At 40.9% G+C, this 23,693-nt stretch overlaps 4 protein-coding genes across 4 annotated transcripts; 2 read left to right on the forward strand and 2 right to left on the reverse strand.

The window, feature by feature from the left end:
- Nucleotides 1-57: 57 nt before the first annotated feature.
- Nucleotides 58-3,075, reverse strand: tuba1c (tubulin, alpha 1c). Its single transcript, XM_067527910.1, has 4 exons — nt 2,916-3,075; nt 1,565-1,787; nt 1,318-1,466; nt 58-1,206 (listed from the first exon to the last, which is right to left on the reverse strand). Exons 1-4 carry the CDS (start codon nt 2,916-2,918, stop codon nt 226-228), a joined length of 1,356 nt encoding a protein of 451 aa, XP_067384011.1. The 5' UTR covers nt 2,919-3,075; the 3' UTR covers nt 58-225.
- A 4,265-nt stretch (nt 3,076-7,340) lies between these two features.
- Nucleotides 7,341-10,366, forward strand: LOC137139968 (tubulin alpha-1A chain). The gene is made up of 4 exons (XM_067527941.1): nt 7,341-7,501; nt 8,615-8,837; nt 8,951-9,099; nt 9,218-10,366. Exons 1-4 carry the CDS (start codon nt 7,499-7,501, stop codon nt 10,196-10,198), a joined length of 1,356 nt encoding a protein of 451 aa, XP_067384042.1. The 5' UTR covers nt 7,341-7,498; the 3' UTR covers nt 10,199-10,366.
- Nucleotides 10,146-13,493, reverse strand: LOC137139969 (melanocyte protein PMEL-like). The gene is made up of 4 exons (XM_067527942.1): nt 12,488-13,493; nt 11,601-11,738; nt 11,392-11,494; nt 10,146-11,295 (listed from the first exon to the last, which is right to left on the reverse strand). The coding sequence occupies exons 1-4, from the start codon at nt 12,645-12,647 to the stop codon at nt 11,046-11,048; spliced, it is 651 nt and encodes a 216-aa protein (XP_067384043.1). The 5' UTR covers nt 12,648-13,493; the 3' UTR covers nt 10,146-11,045.
- A 4,802-nt stretch (nt 13,494-18,295) lies between these two features.
- On the forward strand, nt 18,296-21,086 carry LOC137139997 (tubulin alpha-1C chain). Its single transcript, XM_067527998.1, has 4 exons — nt 18,296-18,453; nt 19,442-19,664; nt 19,776-19,924; nt 20,043-21,086. Exons 1-4 carry the CDS (start codon nt 18,451-18,453, stop codon nt 21,015-21,017), a joined length of 1,350 nt encoding a protein of 449 aa, XP_067384099.1. The 5' UTR covers nt 18,296-18,450; the 3' UTR covers nt 21,018-21,086.
- Nucleotides 21,087-23,693: the final 2,607 nt, after the last annotated feature.

Here is a 23,693-nt window from a genome sequence, read left to right on the forward strand (position 1 = left end):
TATTATAGTTAAAAATGTTGTTATATGCTGTATGTCTTAGTAAAAAAGACCAACAAATTCATGTAACAGGAATTTTATTTAGATCACAGCCAAACTTGACAATTTCAGTAGTTTAATTCTGAACAGCCAAACTTTAATTGATAAACAACAACTTCTGTTTGGAATGCATACAACCACACATTGTAATCAACTTTTTCCTGTTTAACTAATGCCTTCATGTCCCTCTTAATATTCCTCTCCTTCTTCCTCTCCCTCACCCTCAATGGAGTCGACTCCTACCTCCTCATAATCCTTCTCCAGAGCTGCCATGTCCTCTCTGGCCTCAGAGAACTCTCCCTCCTCCATACCTTCACCCACATACCAGTGAACAAAGGCACGCTTAGCGTACATCAGATCGAACTTGTGGTCAAGCCGAGCCCAGGCCTCTGCAATAGCAGTGGTGTTGCTCAGCATGCACACAGCCCTCTGGACCTTGGCCAGGTCTCCACCAGGAACCACAGTGGGGGGCTGGTAGTTGATGCCAACCTTGAAACCAGTGGGACACCAGTCCACAAACTGGATGGTGCGCTTGGTTTTGATGGTGGCAATGGCAGCATTCACATCTTTGGGCACCACATCACCACGGAAAAGCAGACAGCAAGCCATGTATTTGCCGTGGCGAGGGTCACATTTGACCATCTGATTGGCTGGCTCAAAGCAGGCGTTTGTGATCTCAGCTACTGAAAGCTGCTCATGGTAAGCTTTCTCAGCAGAGATGACAGGGGCGTAGGTGGCCAGAGGGAAGTGGATACGGGGATATGGCACCAAGTTGGTCTGGAACTCTGTCAGATCAACATTGAGGGCACCATCAAAACGAAGGGAAGCCGTGATGGAGGACACAATCTGACTGATCAACCTGTTCAGGTTGGTGTAGGTAGGACGCTCGATGTCGAGGTTCCTACGGCAGATATCGTAGATGGCCTCGTTATCCACCATGAAGGCACAGTCAGAGTGCTCCAGGGTGGTGTGGGTGGTCAGGATGGAGTTGTAGGGCTCCACCACAGCTGTGGACACCTGGGGAGCTGGGTAGATGGAGAACTCCAGCTTGGACTTCTTGCCGTAGTCAACTGACAAGCGTTCCATCAGCAAGGAGGTGAAACCGGAGCCGGTGCCACCTCCAAAGCTGTGGAAAACCAGGAAGCCCTGAAGACCAGTGCACTGGTCAGCCTGAGGAAAGAGGGGGGACAGTGAGCAAGTGAGAGATACAGAGTTATGATTAAGTTTGCTATTTTAGGTCAAAGTAAAAAATTTAACTCCTTCATACTACAAGTTACTTGCCAGTTTGCGGATCCTGTCCAGAACCAGGTCAATGATCTCTTTGCCGATGGTGTAGTGTCCACGTGCGTAGTTGTTGGCAGCATCCTCCTTACCGGTGATCAGCTGCTCAGGGTGGAATAGCTGCCGGTAGGTTCCAGTGCGAACCTCATCTAAAAAGGTTTATTTAAAATATAAATCAAAAACAATCAATTGTTGAGAACCGGTTTCAGATTTTTCACTTTAATTTGTGATGATTGATGCCACTCACCGATGACAGTGGGCTCCAAGTCCACAAAAACAGCTCTGGGGACATGCTTTCCAGCTCCAGTCTCACTGAAAAAGGTGTTGAAGGAATCGTCTCCTCCACCGAGAGTCTTATCACTGGGCATCTGTCCGTCCGGCTGGATCCCATGTTCCAGGCAGTAAAGCTCCCAGCAGGCATTGCCAATCTGGACACCAGCCTGACCAACGTGGATAGAGATACACTCACGCTGCAGGGAAAGAAAAAGATTATTTATCAGTGTTAATTTTAACACTTAATTACATTCAGACCCTGCTGATATTTGTAAATGCTTCATGCTGCATACATTCCCTTGCTCCCCCTATCTAAGATGAACAAGCAGTGCAGCAGGAGCCACCTCCCTGCACCACAATCAAGAAGGGACATAAATGGCTGACAGCAGCCCCCACAGAGCCAGGATGCTGCTCGTGTCTCTCCTTCAGTCTTTTCTGGCCTCCCCCTTTTTTTTTTTTTAGTCCTTCGCTCACCTTCCTTTTGCAAGCATAAGCACAAATGCAAATTGATTTGCATGAGCACAAGCGCATCCATGTTATCAGTCTGGAATATTCCAGTTCCTCTCATGTCTGAAAGATGCAGAATTACAACAAATCCCAACTGTATCATCTAAGGTCGTACACATCTGCATTTAATCCAATTTAAACCACTAGTTTGGATAGAATCAATGTACATATGACACAGCTTATTACAATACATGATCTGTAGTTCATGTTTAAAAGGAAGCACTGTGCTTGCATCAAACAAGCTACATCTCTTTAATCTTGGATGAGATTTATAATGTATTTGCTGTTGTATCCTATAAAATTAAAAATGACAGCTGCAGTCTGATGTCTCCATCCATCCACATCCAATCTGCCCCTCCCTGCACCGAAAAAGGGTAAGTCGTCCTCAAAGGTGCGGCTTTAGCGTCTAATTTTGACAAAACAAATAAATAAAGTCAAATTATGCCATTGCTTTACAAAGAAAAAACATTTCCCCCCCTTATCCTCACTGCCTGCCACCGAAAGCCGTCAGTCACTGCATTGTTCTCTACACAATGACAATCACATCTTGCCACTGCTGCAGACCAATCGGTCCATCAGCAGCAAATGATGTCAAATCGCAAACCGAAATATTCCTACATGAAATGTGAATAAATATAATGGCTAAAATCCGCGTCGAAAGGCGCGTTGTTGGATTAGAGCCTCATCTAAAGCTGGAAAAGCGATGACGACGTCGTGTAACAGCAGATAACGTTACACCGGCTGCTGCTGCTTAATTTCCTCTATTTCCACCTCACTAAAACCTTCCGCGCACACAGAAAGAGAAATTGTTTTCTTACCATGTTTTCGTTGGAGGTTTAAAGAGGAGGAGAAGAAAGAGAAAATGTGAAGAAAGGTGTTTTTTTTATTTTAAAAAAAGGTTGTCTTTGCGTCGCGTGTTGTACCCAACGGGGTCGATGCAACAACTGCTGAATGGGAGGGCGGCGCTATCAAATTTATACATGCAGGGCAGGGGATTTGCTCCTGTGCACTGACACAAAAAAAGAAAAAAAAAAAGGCTTTACTACCATTATTTAGATATGCAGTTCTATCCCAGCTAGACTGTCAATATTACTTTCAAATTTCAGCAATATTCTAATTAAAAAAACCTGCTAAATGCATTGCATTGCGATACATAGGTTCAAATTTATTTTTAGGTTTTGGTTATGATTTGATGAGGGTGATTTAAGTTCAACTTGAACCTTGGTGCAGTATAAATTTACATTGGAATTTCTGAGCATTTCATGGAATTGTTGCTGAATAAAGAGCCTTTTTAAACAAAGCTCATCGATTATGCATGCAGAGGAATGAGCCCTCTAGGTGTGGTAAATTGCAAATCAATAGAGAAGAGCTATGTTTTGTGTGATGGCCATTTGAGCAAAATCTGTATAAAATTCTGCTGTCTGTGCTTTCAGGCATTCATTGCACCTGACACCTGATTAATGATGAAAATTGGTAAGTGCTACTGCTGCACATGATGCTTCTATGTCACTCGAGCTGATATAAGACGGGCGTTCATATTGCTAAGGCCTGCCATGGTATTTGCCCAGCATGCCAGCTTCTCAGCTCTCCTCCCTCTTTGTCCTAGATTCTCTGCAATGATGTCATTCAGTGGGATGATCACGTGGCTTCCATGTCTGCCTGTCTCTCTGTGCGTGACTGCTGTTCAGCTGGATTGACGTTGGGGTGTTTTCTCTCTGGTTCTATCCTGTTTGAGGAACTGAAATCTTCTGGATTGCAGTTTTGGTGACTGACACAATGGCTCAACCGTGGCACTTCATGTGTGACTTAGCAATAGTCTTCTGCAGCATAAAGACCCTGTTCTTTAAGTGGCATTGAATCCTTTATGGAATGGGAGGCATTTGAGGCCTGAATACTGTTGATGGTATAATCAGTACATTCCGAGCCTGGGAAATCCTCACTGCAGTATGAACCAAACACTGTGCTTTTTATTCGCACTGTAATATGGGAATAATCATTTATTCAGACTGTAATATGGGAATAATCATTTATTCAGACAGGAAGTGATTTACAAGCAGCCTTTTGCGGTTGCTGTTCTTAATATGAACTGCAGGGGATGAAAGAGAAGGACAGGAAGCAGCTATGGCTTCCAGCCAGGACTTCTTGAGAGAACATTCTCCACCCAACCTTCTCCTCCTCCCCCTCCTCCCCAGCTGCTGTGACACAAGGAGGGTCTGAACAGCTGCTCAGCAAGAGGAGAGAAGGGAGGATGGGAATGCTGAAGAAATGGGAGTGGTCCTTCATGGCATGAAATGCACTGCATCCTGCAAAGAGAAAATATGATACCCAAGAAAGTGACAAAGCCTATTTCCCATCTGTCACAGGACAGTCCCCATCCTGAATGTTTGTGCTGTGAGATAAAATAAGAGTGCTATTCTATATCAGTTGTTTTAACGTAACACAATAATGAGCCTTTTTCTTCGCAGCAGGTCTGTTTTACTAGAGTGAGGCTGCAAGGGTGTGGCACAACCTCACAGGAGTAAGACACGTTTCAGAAAGAAAGGTATAGTATGTATTACTTACATATGAATGATTAAAGGATATGAAACATAGACAAAGGGGAGAAAATTGGACAGGACATTGGAAAAAGAAAAAGGTGGAAGCATGTGTATAGGAAAAGGAAAGAAAACTTTATCAACCAACAGAATTCAGGATAAAAGAGGCATATGATGAATAAGGGGAGAAATACACACACAGACACACAACCAACACACTGTTCAAACACCTACTTGGATCTGATTAGGTGGTTCACCTTCTCTAGGAAATCAAGACTGAACTGATTCATTACTATTACTAAACATACAGTATGTGTGCAGATTTAGAGGTGACACAAGGCTTGGCACATCCATTCTAGCCGGAAAATGGTTTGTACAGTTCTTATGGCTCTCTGTCCTTTAGCACATGTAGTTACCAAAATAAAATTATTTCTTCTTTCTTGCTCTTGTATCTCATGAAACGAAACCACTTCTTCTAATAGCACGTTGTTTCAAGACCTTATAAGTCACTATGGATAAAGGCGTTGAGCAAATAACTATGTCAGTGTAGCTGGAAATAATGTGCTTAGTCTCAGCTTTAATTTGACTAGTTTTGCATCAGTATAGAAAGAACCTTTTAATATAGTTCCCTGTGAGCTGTGAACTGTGATCTTCCATGGGTGGATGAAACAGATCTCAACCTCTATCAAAATAAAAAGATTAAATTAGATTCGACCGTGGAGGAAAAAGGAAAAAGCTCACGACTCAAAGCTATATCATCTTATCTGTCAAACATGGTGCTGTTGTGGCTTGGAAATGTATGGCTGCTGGTGGAACTGTCAGAATGGCATTTATTGATGATTGTAATGCTAATCATGCAGAGGTCAAATACATCCAAACTTGTTGGATTTTTCATCATTTAGCAGGACAATGACCCTAAACATACAGCCAAAGTTATCAAAGATCAACAGGAAGGTGAAAGGTCTGGGATGACATCGCCAGATGGGAAATAGGCTTCACGTGTACTTGTGCAGTTACTTTTGAACTCCTAAACATTGGTGTTATACCTGTATATTAAAATAGTTACATCTCCCACACTGGCCTCTCTAAATTCATGTAAATAGTTCAAATTAGAGCTCAGACTATATATTACTTTACATTAAATGTAATTCATATTAAATGTAGTTAAATGTTGCTGCTGCTGAGGTGTGTTACTGCATTAGGGCAAGGAGATGAGCTTCTCTTGACTTTGTATCTCAAAAACAAATTATTTTAGGCAGCTTGGAAGTAGCGATAAAATATCGTGTTTGCCCCTGGGACAAGTGTTTTCACACAAATTCCTTTGTTGTTAGCAACCAGGCTTATCTGTCTATTGGTTAGCTGAGCCATTTTGTAGACCCATGAAGAAAAAATGTATGGCTTTTAAAAAAAACATTGAGTCAGACAGAAGTGAGATTGTAGCATCTCCAGAAATATGGCCAACGACTATCTTAGTAAATGGATGAACAAAGAAGCTGAACCACCAAGGCCATGCTTCATGTGCCACGGAGGCCACACCCAGTCCTCCTCCGGATAATTTATTCAGCAGTTTTATAAGAAAGGACACATGCACCTATAGACGAGAATGAATTCTTTTCCTTAAAGACACAGTACATCAGGCTGACTGATTTTGGGAAAGCGATGGCTAAGGCGCCTTAATCTCTCCCCCCCCCCCCCAAAAGAGGCAGCTGCAGTGCAGCCTGTTAATGCTGCTATTTAAGCTGCATCATGTGACTACCAGATAAAGGCGGTCTGTGTGGATACTAGCCTGTATCCAGGCAACTCCATTATTCATTTCCTAGCAACAGTTCATCCTTGGGAGGAGGGCTGGGGGTTGGGCGTCTGTGGCACTCTGTGGCCTACATGTCCCTCATTTATGACCGGGCAGTTTGACCTCTTTTACGGTGATAAAACTGAAAAATGAATCTGCAATACTATAAAAAAATAAATAAAATTTGCTTCTACTCTTAATTGGTCTACAACAACTATATGAAGACTTTAAAAAAAGAATATGGATATTACATTGAAGAAACCATATGATATAAAATGGGCATCACTGGAGGCAAGAGGCCAGATGGTAAAAATGCAAAAAGTAACTGATGATTAAGCATGACTAATTTCATATTCACTATTAAGTGCATATTCCTTTACTGACTACAGGCAAAAGTTACAAATCAGAATTCAAGCCTTTCGAGTAAGAGCAGTAGCATCAATTACTAATACTAATACTACTGTTAATACAAATAAGGGACAGAACTCTTGGCTTAACATGTTGGGATACTGCACCATGGATTTGGTACTGGCAGGTGGTCAGACATCAGTTACATGCATAATGAATAAATGCCACAAAGGCAGAGGGAATAACCGGTATCAGTACAATTATGATGGTGCTGTTATCAGCTTTGCTCTGCTCGGTTACAAACTATTTAATCCGTTATTATTTCCCAACATGGACGTGTATACAAAGTATTGGCTATGGGGCAGACTGGGCCTGTCTGGTACCAACATGCAGAAAATTACGCAGCATTTTCCTCACAATGCGAGGCGCCATGAGAGGCGCACAATAACGGGACGATGACGGCAGTCGGGTGGGGTCTGGGAGGCGGTCTTGGAAGCGGGAGAGCGCCTCATGCAATAGAAACAAGCGAACCGGCTCCAAACGTCAGATTGACAGTACAGAAACCAATAGCAGCGCAGCAGCCGCCAGCGCCGGGGCTGGAGCTGCATATAAACCACTGTCCATCCTCATGTGCGCCATTATCTCTTACATCGACCCCATAACTGTCGAATTGTAAGACTCCCTAGCGAGGAGCTTCTCCAACCCTCTAACGCGACTAAAACCTTACAAAATGGTAAGAACTTCTTTTCATAAACAGCCATACTTGAGGAATACGCGTCGTTTCCAGAGTAAATAAGTGTGAGTTTGTGTGTGAGAGGAGGAAGAGGATGGGAGCGTTAACGAACGGGAAAGCGGGACCAAGGACTTAGCTTGGAATCAAATGTTAGTTCTTAAACAAGCAAATCTTAAGGTGGAGTGGTTAGAATATGGGGTTCGGGGTGTGTGTGTGTGTGTGTGTAGGAGGGGGGCTATCTGGCGCGCTGTGGGTGGGTACGTGGCGAGTCGACAGAACAAAAGAGGTTTTCAGCCGGATAGTAACGTGGACAGAATGAATAACGTCGGCTTCTGCGGTGTTTCACTCCCTCCCTCGGATGACTAATCTCCGATCATCACTAACAGTTACTCGCCGCGGCGCTGCCCCGTGACTGAAGTTCAGCTTAGCTACCGGCGGGGAGGATGCGCAGAAGTGGTGGCCGTTCCCGGTCTGCTTTGTCTTCCGAGTCCACAGAAACTCTATCCGTAGGGACCTTGGATGAAATGCGCTGTCAGCATGGCGCAAGGCATTAAAAATGCATGCTATTAATGGACCCTGCTGAGTTACACCCCGATGCCGTAGCCAACATTACTCATCAAACAACATGGGCTGTTTTACATTTATCCAAGTTAGTTATTGCCCAGATCGACTTTTTAATATGGCAAAGTCTCAGGTTAATAGGTGAAGGTTTTGAACCCATTTAAGCAAACGTCATCCGTTGCCACAGTGAAGGGCTTGTCGCATAGCAACGCAGTTCCAAACAAAACGCAGTGCGCCAATAAAAAGTTGACTACGCGTTAAGACTAGTGTAACTGCAACAACTGACACTGATTGGTTGTTGCTCCTGCAAAAGAGATTCCCACTGAGAGTAAAATGATAACTGCCTACTAACTCTGAGACTGATTAGGTTACTTTAGAGCAACCTGTGTGTGTGTGTGTGTGTGTGTTGGGCTTGCTCCGATTTTATAAATATAGAACTAGGATAACATTATCACATACTGGTTGTGATAAATTATATTCTCCCTTTTCATCTTAAATGCAAACCTTTCTACTGCATGCAGCCGATAACCTCACGATTTTTGTTTTCTGCAGCGTGAGTGCATCTCCATCCACGTCGGTCAGGCTGGTGTCCAGATTGGCAATGCCTGCTGGGAGCTTTACTGCCTGGAACATGGGATCCAGCCGGACGGACAGATGCCCAGTGACAAGACCATCGGAGGAGGAGACGATTCCTTCAACACCTTTTTCAGTGAGACTGGAGCTGGAAAGCATGTCCCCAGAGCTGTTTTTGTGGATTTGGAGCCCACTGTAATTGGTGAGTGGCATCACTTATCTGAACATGAATTTAGTGAAACACATGTAACTGCTTAAAACTGGTTCACCACAACTATTTAATGTGTTTTTTTTTTTTTTTAAATGTACCTTCAGATGAGGTTCGCACTGGAACCTACCGCCAGCTATTCCACCCTGAGCAGCTGATCACCGGTAAGGAGGATGCTGCCAACAACTACGCCCGTGGACACTACACCATCGGCAAAGAGATCATTGACCTGGTTCTGGACAGGATCCGCAAACTGGTGGGTAAACCTGTAGTGAGGAGAAGTTATTTATGTTTATTTATATTTGGTTGAAAATATCAAACTTAATCATAACTCTGTATATCTCAGTTGCTCACTGACCCCCCTCTTTCCTCAGGCTGACCAGTGCACTGGTCTTCAGGGCTTCCTGGTTTTCCACAGCTTTGGAGGTGGCACCGGCTCCGGTTTCACCTCCTTGCTGATGGAACGCTTGTCAGTTGACTACGGCAAGAAGTCCAAGCTGGAGTTCTCCATCTACCCAGCTCCCCAGGTGTCCACAGCTGTGGTGGAGCCCTACAACTCCATCCTGACCACCCACACCACCCTGGAGCACTCTGACTGTGCCTTCATGGTGGATAACGAGGCCATCTACGATATCTGCCGTAGGAACCTCGACATCGAGCGTCCTACCTACACCAACCTGAACAGGTTGATCGGTCAGATTGTGTCCTCCATCACGGCTTCCCTTCGTTTTGATGGTGCCCTCAATGTTGATCTGACAGAGTTCCAGACCAACTTGGTGCCATATCCCCGTATCCACTTCCCTCTGGCCACCTACGCCCCTGTCATCTCTGCTGAGAAAGCTTACCATGAGCAGCTTTCAGTAGCTGAGATCACAAATGCCTGCTTTGAGCCAGCCAATCAGATGGTCAAATGTGACCCTCGCCACGGCAAGTACATGGCCTGCTGTCTTTTGTACCGTGGTGATGTGGTGCCCAAAGATGTGAATGCTGCCATTGCCACCATCAAAACCAAGCGCTCCATCCAGTTTGTGGACTGGTGTCCCACTGGTTTCAAGGTCGGCATCAACTACCAGCCCCCCACTGTGGTTCCTGGTGGAGACCTGGCCAAGGTCCAGAGGGCTGTGTGCATGCTGAGCAACACCACTGCTATTGCAGAGGCCTGGGCTCGGCTTGACCACAAGTTCGATCTGATGTACGCTAAGCGCGCCTTTGTTCACTGGTATGTGGGTGAGGGTATGGAGGAGGGAGAGTTCTCTGAGGCCAGAGAAGACATGGCAGCTCTGGAGAAGGATTATGAGGAGGTAGGAGTCGACTCCATTGAGGGTGAGGGAGAGGAAGAAGGAGAGGAATATTAAGAGGGACATGAAGGCATTAGTTAAACAGGAAAAAGTTGATTACAATGTGTGGTTGTATGCATTCCAAACAGAAGTTGTTGTTTATCAATTAAAGTTTAACTGTTCAGAATTAAACTACTGAAATTGTCAAGTTTGGCTGTGATCTAAATAAAATTCCTGTGACATGAATTCTTTGGTCTTTTTTTACTAAGAGATACAGCTTGTAACAACATTTTTAACTTTTAACTATATAATGAAAAGGACACAGTTTTTGAAGTGTTGGACTTTTACCCATAATAATTAATTACATTTTTAAAATTCCACTTCAGTTATAACAAGTAGAGGCGTTTGAAGTCTTGCTAGCTTTGTAAAACGCGATTGAGTCCAGCTTCAGATTATTTGGTAGGGAACAGTAGGTCAGTCTCAAGTCTCAATAAGCCCTTAAGAAGCTCAGCCATCAGTGAAGTTGCATAATAGTTATACATTTGTCATGCATCAGTACAAACTGGAGCATATTTTATTCATAAAATGTTAAAAATCAGTTTTATCCAAATGAAACCAAACAGATTTATTACCAAACTCGCTTTAATTAGGTACAAAGACCAGGCCATGTCTAAAAGCATGAATCCAAATACTTTTGATTTAAATCTAAATGTTACACACTGATGATACGTGTCATTTAGTAAAATATGTATAAAAAAAAACTATGAATAAAAGACAACCCAGGTGTCTGTAAACTATAAGGTCAGTTATCGATGGCTCCAAGTCTGTTCGGGAGGTTCCAGAATATTGAGGCTCTGGAGCAGCTGTGAGCCTGACCGTGCTGTGGCCTCCAGAGCCTAGAACCAAGACCCAAGATCATGTATTATCATACTTTGCAAACTTGTATGTGGTAGTTTTTATGTTGCGTACCAATATCGACATTAAATTTGGCACTTGTGACAGCTAAACTGACATCATTGGCCATGGACACGTTGATACAGTAGACACCAGAGTCATTGAAGAAGTGATGCAGCACCATCTGGCACTCTTTGGAAGGCTCCACCATATTGCATGCAGTGTGAATTGGCCTCAAGAACTCTGCATCCAGAATCACACTGCACACCTCTTTAGGGATGCTGGAAAAGATGGAGGAGATGCCTCAGTGAAACAAATGATCAATAATCCATTTTTAAAGGAAACAAATTGTTTGAATTGATTATTTGAACTGTTACCTTCCCTGACAGGAAACAGTGATATCCAAAACATTTTTATTCATTTGAGGTGTTGCCATGGCAACATTGTTCATTTGTATTATCTCTACTTTTTCGATTCCCTCTGAAAACAAGGACAAGTTACAATAAGAGAAGCAATGTCACTAATAGTCATTTGAAATATTTTCATTTTACATTAAAAAAAACAGCACTAACAAACTATCTCTCACCATACACTTCGATCCCAGTGCAGAAGGAACCATAGCGATAAATCACACAGTCATCGTCAGAAGGTTTATCGTCAGCCTCCCTCTTAGCAACCACTGCTACTGTTGCTTGGCCTGTTAGTGTCACTGTTTGCTGTTTATCTGGTGAGTACAAACACAGAATGGGCCATTGTGTCCTCATGTATATTCTTCTGTCGTCATTTAAACTATGTTATTTTCTGACTTTGACAAAGCTGAATATACATATTTTGTTTAACATAGTGATTTCACAGCTTATATTAAACAGAAATTTGAGGTGATGCAAATAGCTTTGTTCAGAATTTGTCAGGGCTGCAACTAACAAATATTTTATTATAGATTCATCTTCGGAGAACTGTTGTTGCTTTATCCGTCATTTTGGATTTTCAACTAAGAACAAATTAGTATTTGATACTTTGTGGAGTATTTTTTAGGCAAATACTTGCACTTTCACTTGAGTAAATCAAGTTTTCTACCACCTCTGAAAATTAGAAGTCTCACTTTAGAATTTTATGACTTGGATCTTTTGTAGACCCATAAACATGTCACATGGCATAAAATCTGTCTACATCAGGATTTAAATTAGGATTCAATCATAAACCTCAGAGCACAATGGAGCAATTCACTGCGTAGTCAACTTGCATGTTTCACACAAAGACAATGCTTCTTTGAAAATTTACATAACATTTACATTTTGGGAAATTGGGTGATGCTTCATCTGGCACCTGGTTACCTGCTATGAGCTCTTTTTTTTTTTTTACTTTAACAGGACACATTCCTTGTGTTGCAGATACCATCTCTGTTGGAGATTCATCAAATTACTGAGGTAGTAATAAACCTGTATCCTGATAAAGTACTTGGAAATTGTTTACCTGCTTTGGACCCCGTTCCTGCCTTGCTGTCAGCTGGCATGTCATGGTTTATTGGGGAGGGGGTCTTGGCCACTGAGGGTGTATCCTGTGGAGGCTGATTAGTGGAGGCAGAGGAGGCCTCATCCTCAGTGTTGTCCTCCTCCATGTCTGAGGGAACCATGTAGACATTTAGACCAGCTAGTGCAGAAGCTTTCACTGCACATAGAGAAAAGAGTGAATTAAGTCCATGCTTCAGTATGATGTTTGTACACAGCTGTAAATATACAAATGCAGATTTTAGAAAGTTTTAGCATGTATGAAATATGAAGCTACATCAGGGGGCCTGGTTGCTCAGTGGTAGAGCATTGGGTTGGGATGCAGAAGGCTGCAGCGTCGAATTTCACCCCACCTTGGTGCCAGTCCCGAGCCCGGATAAAAATGGTGTAAAAACTCATGCAAAAATCAATGTACCTTTGTGGCAACTCTTGAAGAGACGAGCTATTGTTGAAATATGACGTTAAAACGAGCGGCCAGTTACCTTAGCAGTTTTGCCTACTAACCCTATAAAATCCAAATTATAAAATTATTTTAGGTGACAGTTTATTGACTCTCTGGGCCAAGAGCAGAAATTAAATACATCAGCAACAGAAATAATTTTTTTAGTAAGCTTTAGTGACACTGTAACCTTTAGTGACCTTTAGATTTTGGCCAGGCTAGCTGTTTCCCTCTGTTTCCAGTCTTTATGCTAAGCTAGACTTACTGCGATAAGTCGGTGATTGGAACCTGCAACCTTCTAGCTGTCAGCGCTTCCTAAATATTATTATTTACAAATATCTATTAGAGAATAAATTCATGGGTAACTTTTATTCCCAGTGAATGATGTGATTGTGATCCCAACGCACAAACACTAGCCAGCTGTTGTGGAGGACAAAATTATCCTTTTCTCAGAGGACAGTTTGACACAGCACAGTATTGGGCTTCAAGGTCCTGATAGCGTGTTTGGACCATTACACATGAAAACAGCACACTGTTAACACTACTGCAGAGGCTGACCTGAATGCATTTAATGTGAATTTGTGATTGAAAACATAATGATTAAAATGTTAGATAGTGACTGAACACGGAAGTTTTCGTTTTATTTTCTTTTTAACATTATAAATACACTTATTGTATATTAACACTGTTTGTCACCCAAAGCCAGCAGAACAACCATTTAAACATAAAACCAGCCTTTAGATTTTAGAGACTAATCTACCAAAACAAATTTGGAGACACACCATCATGTACAGCCAGTTTCACATTGTTATAATTCTTATTTCGACTACAGGTTCTGTAATGAGTGTGAAGCAGCTGATGGAGTCACAGCAGGAGGAGGATGGAGAAGGAGAATAAACCTAATAATAATAAATTGTTTAAGAAATTCCAAGCATACCATCTTCAGCCCTTGTAGACAGAGAAGTGAAACCTCTCAGTTATTACCTATGGATTTTATGAATTTCATTTGTGCACTTTACTATGGTGAGAGAATGTGCCAGTGACACACCTAGTGAGCTCACACTTCACTTTGAAGTCTTTGTTTTATTTTTTGCAATACGTATATCCAACGTCATGACATTTTGTACTGTTTTGTTCGTTTTGTTGCTGTGGATGAACCACAACCATGTAAAACGCATTTTCCCAACCAGATTTTTGTGTAATGCAAAGAATACATTCACACAAAAATCCACCAAACATTTGTGAATATTGCCATATGCAAATTAGACCTTTGATTTGAAACAAATCACAATTGTAAATGAAATGTTATGTCACCGATGTTGAAGGTTACATGGAGATGTGTTCATTTGACTGATGCTTTTATCCACAGCGACTTACAGGTGAGTTACGAAGCAAGTGAAAGAAGAGAAGAGAAGACAGAAAGCAAAGCAACATGAGAAGAAATGTTTCATTGTTGTCACCTCTGAGTGCCAGGTAGGGTACAGAAAATAAATTGATTATTCAATAGGAAGTTCTTTGTCACCATGTTTTAAAATATTGGACGTGGACAGATTATGAGAAAATGGACACATACAATTAAATGCCCCCCCCCCATCTCCAAGGACCCCCAGACTGAGAAAACAAATCACCTCACATGAGGCTGTTATGTCATTTCTCTCTAATTTTGGTCTTTTTTTTTTTCATTTTCTGCCATTTTTTGGCCTTTAGCATCCATTTTTGGGGCTTTTTTCCCCCTTTATTACGTCACCCTTAGTCTTTATTGGTTGTTTTGTTCTTTTTTTTTCTCTTTTGCATCATGTCAGGGTTTCCATCCCAGGGGTTTTCTGACTTTTTGGGACCCTGTTCATGCATGGGATGAGGAGACATGATGTAGGGACCACCACATGCTATGCCTCTACAAACACATGTTGGAACATGTGTTAACAATCTTATCTTAAGACACATCTCGTGCTTTGCTCATATGGTGATTATGATTTTATAGAATCTTTATTAGTTCCAAAATGCTGTATTACACTGACACTGACACAGTACAGAAAACAGTCCTTTGACTACAAAGGTGGTATAAAAAGTGCTAAACAGAAAAGTAACTAGAGACTAAATGTGAAAGTGCCTGATAATTTTCCAGATTCTCTAAATTGCTGAAACATCAAACCTTATTCTGGAAACAATGTAATGTTTCAAATCATTCTATTTTGCAAGACCTCAAACATTGTTTGCCTAGGTGGAAACAATTTTCAGATCTGATTCACATTTTCACTGATGGAACATAATGTGCGTGTTGGTGAACTTACAAAATGCTACACACAGGCCCCAAAGGTTAAACACAAGTCACACACTGTTTTTATTGTTAACAGTACAGGTAAAATCTTAAAATACTTGTCTGGTCAGTGATTGAGGTTGAGCTCAAAAAGATAACTGAGTAAGAGCCAGTTCAAATGCAAATGGCATGTGTGAGTTGGTCTTTGACGCCAACAGTGGAGGAAAACAATGGGAGAGGAAGAGGAGCGATCAAGGGCGACCAACTAGGAGCAGTCGTATCAGATTAAATTAGATCAACAATTGTAGATCCTGTCTGGTCTCGTTCTTTTAAGCCTGTGTGATTGAGACATTCAGAAAGTTAAACGTGGAAGCTACAGGATTTTACTTAAGGGTTTTACTGTACTGTAAAGACCACATGAAGTCCTGTGGCCTGGTGAGGCAGAACGGATGTCTGGCTGATTGTTTACTGTAAAAACAAAACAAAAACAGTTCATTATTTTTTAATTTTTTGCTGGTTTAATAGTTTACATAAACAACAAAGATAAATGATAAATACAAAAATATACTAAAGAGCTTTTTGTCCTGCTATGCCAAGATGACAGTGTTTTTCATGTTCTGTGGATAGTGTGACGACTGCTGTGCAGTGATTTGCATTGCTTGTTTTGTGTGACGTATGACAGCGGCTTTTGCTTTTAAACAAAGATATAATAGTTCTGATTCGACAAGTCAACGATTTTGTGAATTCAGCTCAGAGTTTGGGATTTGTGTTCGGTGTTTTGAGAAAAAGGAGAGGCGATTTCAGGAAATGTGTTTTATCAAGTCAACAAACTGTCATAGTTAGTGTGTCTTGGATTGTTATTGTAAATCGCTTCTTTTGAATTAGTACTAAACTTACAGTGAATCAACATGTTGTAGATAAGCAGGTATCTGGGCACAATAAGGTAAGACTGCAAATGTGACTGTGGTTTGAAGGTGTGTAAATTAAACAGATTTCTAACAGATGCTTTATATGCTCCAGGTGTGTAACAGGGATTCTTATTTAATACAGATTCATCAAATCCTGGTTTTATCTACTTTACATTATGTGGCCACTGGACAAATCAGCAAGATGAACAATGTCTCAACAAATGGGGACCTCTGCTGGTGGCAGTGGGTGGAGGTGAAACAAATTATTACAAGACAATGCTATGCTACATAAAATGCTATGGCCATTTCAAAGCATCATGTTAAAGATGAAATCTTAGTTTCTCAAATCCAAGTTTTAGATATAAGCTGGAAAAAGTTTTCTTTTTGCTGAAATAGCAAAATACAAATGTTGTTTCCATATATACTGGTTAGGCAAACGTGAGTGCCAGATAGCCTTAAAAACCTCATCTTTTTATCTCTGTAGCTCAGTTGGTAAGGCAGGGTCAGTGATTCGATCCCCGGTCCCAGCTATGTGTCGAAGTGTCTCTGGGCAAGACACTGAACCCCTAACAGCCCATTCCCCTCCCCAGCTGTGCAGTGCCGGTCCAAGCCCGGTAGAAATTGGGGAGGGTTGCGTCAGGAAGGGCATCCGGTGTAAAAAAAAAACTGCCAAATCAACATGCGTACAATGATCCGCTGTGGCGACCCTGAACTCACGGGATAAGCCGAAAGGACAAAAAAACAAAATAAAATGTAGTGTGGGAACCTGTCTGGAAGGGCAAAACAAATAACTAGCTCTTGATTGCAGTGTATAAGTAAAGTCATCTACAATCCTCCACCTGCAGCATGAGCAACGACTACAACGCTCAGAGGGCCTTACAGCTAAATTTTGCTGCCATTTCTGCAGATGGATCAATGAAGTTTTGAGAAGATATACACTTTTTTTCTGTCAAATATAAATGACATTGTCACAACAATTTGATGAGAAGAGGTAAAAAATATTTTATTTCAACTTTATGGGCAACAGTGTATAAAGGATGGTACCAGGACCCACATGAAAGGCTGTGACACATGTACATGACATGTATATTTGTATATGCACTATATAATATGTCACTTGAATTTGTTTTATTATACATATATTAGTTCAAAATAACTTTTGATGAATTGTTCCATTTAATTGTTTTCTAGATTTATCTCACCAAAATCTTATCAAAATCATATCATATCTTATCATATTTTGTTAGACAAATGTAAATATCACAAAAACGAATAACATATTACATAGCCTGGATTGGTAAATGTGATCTAGTAATTGCAAACATTCATTACAAATGTTAATTATGAGTCAGTGGTTAAAATAAAGAAAGTGTATGTTAAGGATTTTATGCATTTTTAAAATTTTTGTTTTGCCTTCAAATCCCCAAAGTTGTCACAGGTCAAAGGGACCATATCACAAGGGTTAAACCATAAAATGTTTTGTCATTTTTAGAGTAGGAATTAATTAAATGAAAATTAAATAATAGTCAGTCCAACTACTGGTGGTATTTGTATGTACCGTTGGGCAGTTTTACTTATAACAAACATAAGCTTTTCAAATGATTTGAATAAAAATATAGTTTTGTAACTGAGCTCAGGATGAAATACTGAAGTTACAAGTACAGCATAACATACAATATAGATGGATAGGTGGATTAATTAATAGAAATACTCGATAGAACTACAGTACAGTATGTTGGCATATAGATGGATAGGTGGATTAATTAATAGAAATACTCGATAGAACTACAGTACAGTATGTTGGCTCCTTTTACTGCAAAGGTAGATTTATTTATCATGATATTATTTTATCTTGCTATGATATTTTGGGTCGGTATAGATGCTGGCTCATTTTTTGAACTCTAAAATTTAACGACATTCATCTTTTTCTTCGTTTTATATATAGAAGTACTGCATCTTAATAACAATTATAATTATCATGATAATTATTGTTGTTATTAAGATGCAGTGTGATGGGCAGTTCCAACACAGTTTCCTAGGTTCATCAGTAAACGTATCATATCATATTTGATTGCTTCACTTTTCTGAAGAAGAACGCGGAATACATCGTTTCACTTTAACCAATAGAAAAAGCACACGTGACTTTTGACCAATTGGATTCAGAAGAACGTTTCCGCCTGGTCAGACAGTATAAAAGATTTCGCCCAGCTCTTAGTCGTCAGTTACATCTTACACTGGTCTCATAAAGACCTTTTTGTGAGAGTTAACTTTGTCACTTCCTTGTTTTAAAACGCACTTCTGTAAGTTTTGCAACTTTAAGAAACATGGTGAGTATGAAAATATACTTAATTTTTAAGCCTAAATCATGTGTATTCTTTTTAATCAAACCCAGTCTTTAGTGTGTCACCTCGTGGTAATTAACGTTAGTGTCGGTTGTCATTTTCCGGAAGTACCAGAAACGTTAATTAATAGGCTACTTTTTTATTTTTTAAACGGGAAAAAACGGAAAGTCGATAGTTTTAAACTGGAACTTTAGTCAAAGGAAACTGTCTCGACGGGCCACAGCCCACAGTCAAGTTCGTTCATAGCTGGCGATTTCCGGATTTGTCTGTCTGCACACTGACCCAGTTTGCGAAGGTCAACGTGGTCCACATTATGAAAAAAGTCAACTCCGTTCATCCTACAAAAAACCCGAGACTGGAAAGTCCCTTGTCGACTTTGTAGTTTCCTCTGCTGCTGTGCTTCTTTCTTTTTTTCTTTCTTTCTTTCTTTCTTTCTTTTTTTTTTCTTTTTCTTTTTCTTTTTTTGTTTATTTAAAGATCCCTTTATTTTCTTTAAAACAAATCGTTAACAGTGATTTTATAAGTCACATAAGCTCTGGCCCTGCCCAGCCTTGATCTGTACCCCTTAGGTAATCCGTCCGGGGGCCTGTTCTCTAAAACTGCCAACCACAGGATTTTTAAACAGCCTATTCACTGAAATTCTTATTGGGCTTTCAAATTCAACTGTCCTGTTGAATGTCGTGTAGACCTGCATCTTTTGTTAAGCTGCAGCTGTGTTTGGTTTTTTCCACCACAAAACTTGTAAAAAGTTCTTTGTACATTGTCTGATCAGCCTTTTCTGTTCAGAGCACAAACGAGGTAATGTCTTTATCTTGCAGTAGGCATTTTGTAAAACAGTTCTTGTGATGAGTTGCCTTAAGTGTGTAAGTCAAACTAAAGAGACCTTTTTCAGAGACTGTATCTCAGCAAGGCTATAGAGGAATTTGTGATTATTATTGCACTGAAAACTTTTTTATTTATTTATTTTTTGCAGCGTGAGTGTATCTCTGTGCACGTTGGTCAGGCTGGTGTCCAGATTGGCAATGCCTGCTGGGAGCTTTACTGCCTGGAACATGGGATACAGCCAGATGGACAAATGCCCAGTGACAAGACCATTGGAGGAGGAGACGATTCCTTCAACACCTTCTTCAGTGAGACTGGAGCTGGAAAGCATGTCCCCAGAGCTGTTTTTGTGGATTTGGAGCCCACTGTAATTGGTGAGTGGTATCTGTAGTCACAGACAGTCATTAAAGTGAAACAGTGAAACCGGTTCTCAACAATTGATAGTTTTTGTTTTTGATTTTTTTATTTTAAATAAACCTTTTTAGATGAAGTTCGCACTGGAACCTACCGGCAGCTATTCCACCCTGAGCAGCTGATCACTGGTAAGGAGGATGCTGCCAACAACTACGCCCGTGGACACTACACCATCGGCAAAGAGATCATTGACCTGGTTCTGGACAGGATCCGCAAACTGGTGGGTAAACTTGTAGTCAGGAGGAGTAATTTATGTTTGTTTATATTTGGTTTAAAATATCAAACTAAATCATAGCTGTATATCTCTTGCATGCTCACTGTCCCCCCTCTTTCCTCAGGCTGACCAGTGCACTGGTCTTCAGGGCTTCCTGGTTTTCCACAGCTTTGGAGGTGGCACCGGCTCCGGTTTCACCTCCTTGCTGATGGAACGCTTGTCAGTTGACTACGGCAAGAAGTCCAAGCTGGAGTTCTCCATCTACCCAGCTCCCCAGGTGTCCACAGCTGTGGTGGAGCCCTACAACTCCATCCTGACCACCCACACCACCCTGGAGCACTCTGACTGTGCCTTCATGGTGGATAACGAGGCCATCTACGATATCTGCCGTAGGAACCTCGACATCGAGCGTCCTACCTACACCAACCTGAACAGGTTGATCAGTCAGATTGTGTCCTCCATCACGGCTTCCCTTCGTTTTGATGGTGCCCTCAATGTTGATCTGACCGAGTTCCAGACCAACTTGGTGCCATATCCCCGTATCCACTTCCCTCTGGCCACCTACGCCCCTGTCATCTCTGCTGAGAAAGCTTACCATGAGCAGTTAACAGTGTCTGAGATCACAAACGCCTGCTTTGAGCCAGCCAATCAGATGGTCAAGTGTGACCCTCGCCACGGAAAATACATGGCCTGCTGCCTTTTGTACCGTGGTGATGTGGTGCCCAAAGATGTGAATGCTGCCATTGCCACCATCAAAACCAAGCGCTCCATCCAGTTTGTGGACTGGTGTCCTACTGGTTTCAAGGTTGGCATCAACTACCAGCCCCCCACTGTAGTTCCTGGTGGAGACCTGGCCAAGGTCCAGAGGGCTGTGTGCATGCTGAGCAACACCACTGCTATTGCAGAGGCCTGGGCTCGGCTTGACCACAAGTTCGATCTGATGTACGCTAAGCGCGCCTTCGTTCACTGGTATGTGGGTGAAGGTATGGAGGAGGGAGAGTTCTCAGAGGCCAGAGAGGACATGGCAGCTCTGGAGAAGGATTATGAGGAGGTTGGAACTGATAGTGTAGGAGATGAGGATGAAGGAGAAGAGTACTAAAATCTCATGCATTCCCACTATTGATCCCTGATTTGTTTCTTAATGTCAAAAATAAAGTTTTTGATTCGATTGACTTTTTCGTGCACTTATTTCACAGGGACGAGCCAAACTGATCAGCTAACACTTCTGCATAAGGGTTAAGTTGCTCCAAACAATGGCGATTGGCATTTGATCCTGGTGTAACGATGACGAACAATATTCAGTTCTACAGTTGCTATGCAAGAAATCTAGTAGTTTCTGCAAGTGGCACTATAAAATGTAGATCTGTGGGGTGGGGGGAGAATATGTACGAAGTCCTACATAGATTGGTATATTTGCAGTAGGCTATTAAAAATGTACCATCACAAGTGTATTACAAATACCACAAACTCAATATATAACCAGCAGCAGCGATTAACATGCTTCATATTTGATGTCTGAGCTCCCAGCTGAATTCCAAAATGGGTAACAATAACATGCCTCCACGGCTGCATAACATTTTAAAAATGTAATATCTCACAAACATTCCAATAAATTACAGTAAGTCATCACTCACTAATCCTTCAGTTCAAGTTATTATCAATCACTACTTTAGCTGTCAAATAATAAAAATGTCACAATACATAATTATCTATTGAATTTGTGTAACCTGACCGATTCATTGTTGTGAAAGCCAGTGTGCCTGTGGCAATGAAGGATTTACGTAAAAGCCAATTTAATTCAATACTTCAGTGACTCCCATACTTGATTCTGATGCGGAGCAGGATTACTGTGCAGTTCAGTGGTCGAGCCCTTGGAAAGACATACAGTATTGGGTATGATGACAGTACTGACTAATGTTTGAGCAACTCAACAGTAAGACGATATGCTTACTGTTGGTTTTCATGCCTTGCTTGTGCATATGTACAATTACTTGAGGATTGTGGAAATTACTACTTGCAGGAAAACAATTTGAGATGTTGGGAAATATGCTTATTCACTTCTGTTGGTGAAGTGAGATGGGGACACCATGATGAGCGTCTTTAAAATGTAATGCAACCATAAGCTGTTTAGCTTAGTTTAGCATAAAGACTGGAAAAGGGGTAAAGAAATTCTTAATGTTTAAATGTAGATAAATTAACATGCAATGTATTTTCAGTGAATTTTAGACAGAGTTTTGTTCCCTATGAAACTAGGTTTCCACTTTTTAAGCCAAAGAAAACTGTCTCCTGGCTCCCAACAAACACAAATAGGAAAGTGATACCAATATAGCTCTCAGTTACAGAGCTTTCTTACATGAAATTTGATGACTTCACATTTTTAGAGGTTATTCGGAGGTGAACATGAATATCTGTACCAAAGTTTATCCCAATCCATGCAATAGTTGTCAACGCATTATACCCCAAACCATTAATGTCATCCTTTTTTGTGGTGCTAGTGGTCAGTTTGGGATCATTAATCAGTAGACCTCATGAATGTTTGTCAGAATTTTGTGGCACACGCTTGAAAAAGTAAAAAAACAAAAAAACGAATCCATTAACTTGACATCTCAACTTTGGCATGTAAACACTGTTCTTAAAAGCGCGGTAATCACATCTTTGTTGCTTCTGTGTGCATGTAAACTGTGGTCATCTCTTAAATACAGAGGACATGATGAATCTTGGAGCATGCATATAATTAGGTAAAGAGAGAAGAGTTAAAAGAAAATGCCTTTTCATTAGCAAACTGTTGGACATGAAAAGGACATTCATCCAATATATAGAACTGTTTATCCTGTTTAGTGTCACAGGGGGCTTGGGTCTATTGGATGAGAGGCAGGGTACTCCCTGAAGCCAGTCTATTTCAGGGCCGCAAACTAATCACATATAAAATTTTAGTGTCACATTTATTCACTGACTTCTGTAACCATGCATATAGTGGTCTAAAGCCTAGAACTGCTTGGTATTAGAAAAAACAAAATCTTTCACCTACTTTAAAATAAAGTAGATATAGACGGATAAATGCAACGACAAGTTCAGCCCTTTATATAATGTTTCATGAAATCTATTTTGATAACAGGACTGTAAATATCAGTCTTATTTAAGTCTCAGCAAAACTGACCTTGTTATGACACATTACGAGTGAGACTTATTTCCAACTTATTATTAAAGACTTATTTCTAATAATGTTACTGTCACAGTACCTGTTTACGTTTTTTTTTTAAAAGGCCCTTGGTTTAGCGTAATTGTTGACCCCCTATACAGTGTATTCTAAGAATCTTAATGGGTCTCTTTGATGTAGTTTGGGTCAAACTACATCTATGTAATTTGATTGATGTATTTTTTGAGTAGACAGTTGTAAAAGTACTGCATTGATATCAAACTATTCTAAAAGTATCTTAATAATTTGCTAGTACTTACTTTATACTTATTAGAAACACCTGTGCTAAGGCTGGATGACGTTTGCTCCTGTTTAACCGATTAGAAAAGCGCTCTCCCAATCGCATTCAGACAGCATAACAAGCCTCCCCGGTTAAAATAAGAAATTAGCTAATCACACAGGACTCATCTGTGAGAGTTACATCTGGTATTCTGTTCCTATTTCAACTTGTTTAAAACCAGTGTCAGGAAGCAAAATAAGTATTTAAAAATGTAAAGTTTCTTTTTATGCGCAGATATAGGTTTAAAGCTTACTTCATTTAGCATTAGTTACCATTGATAATGTTATCGTCTTTGTTAC

The sequence above is a fragment of the Channa argus genome, chromosome 13 (genome assembly GCF_033026475.1).
Source record: "Channa argus isolate prfri chromosome 13, Channa argus male v1.0, whole genome shotgun sequence".
NCBI lineage: Eukaryota > Metazoa > Chordata > Actinopteri > Anabantiformes > Channidae > Channa > Channa argus.

Coding starts and splice junctions, on each gene's coding strand:
- tuba1c (XM_067527910.1), bottom strand. Junction 1,467..1,564: donor CTTGGAGCCCACTGTCATCG/GTGAGTGGCATC, acceptor AAACCTTTTTAG/ATGAGGTTCGCACTGGAACC. Junction 1,207..1,317: donor TGGACAGGATCCGCAAACTG/GCAAGTAACTTG, acceptor CTCTTTCCTCAG/GCTGACCAGTGCACTGGTCT.
- LOC137139997 (XM_067527998.1), top strand. Junction 19,665..19,775: donor TTTGGAGCCCACTGTAATTG/GTGAGTGGTATC, acceptor AAACCTTTTTAG/ATGAAGTTCGCACTGGAACC. Junction 19,925..20,042: donor TGGACAGGATCCGCAAACTG/GTGGGTAAACTT, acceptor CTCTTTCCTCAG/GCTGACCAGTGCACTGGTCT.
- LOC137139969 (XM_067527942.1), bottom strand. CDS start 12,647: ATGGTTCCCTCAGACATGGAGGAGGACAACACTGAGGATGAGGCCTCC. Junction 11,739..12,487: donor AGGAACGGGGTCCAAAGCAG/GTAAACAATTTC, acceptor TGTACTCACCAG/ATAAACAGCAAACAGTGACA. Junction 11,495..11,600: donor CACTGGGATCGAAGTGTATG/GTGAGAGATAGT, acceptor CCTTGTTTTCAG/AGGGAATCGAAAAAGTAGAG.
- LOC137139968 (XM_067527941.1), top strand. Junction 8,838..8,950: donor TTTGGAGCCCACTGTAATTG/GTGAGTGGCATC, acceptor ATGTACCTTCAG/ATGAGGTTCGCACTGGAACC. Junction 9,100..9,217: donor TGGACAGGATCCGCAAACTG/GTGGGTAAACCT, acceptor CTCTTTCCTCAG/GCTGACCAGTGCACTGGTCT.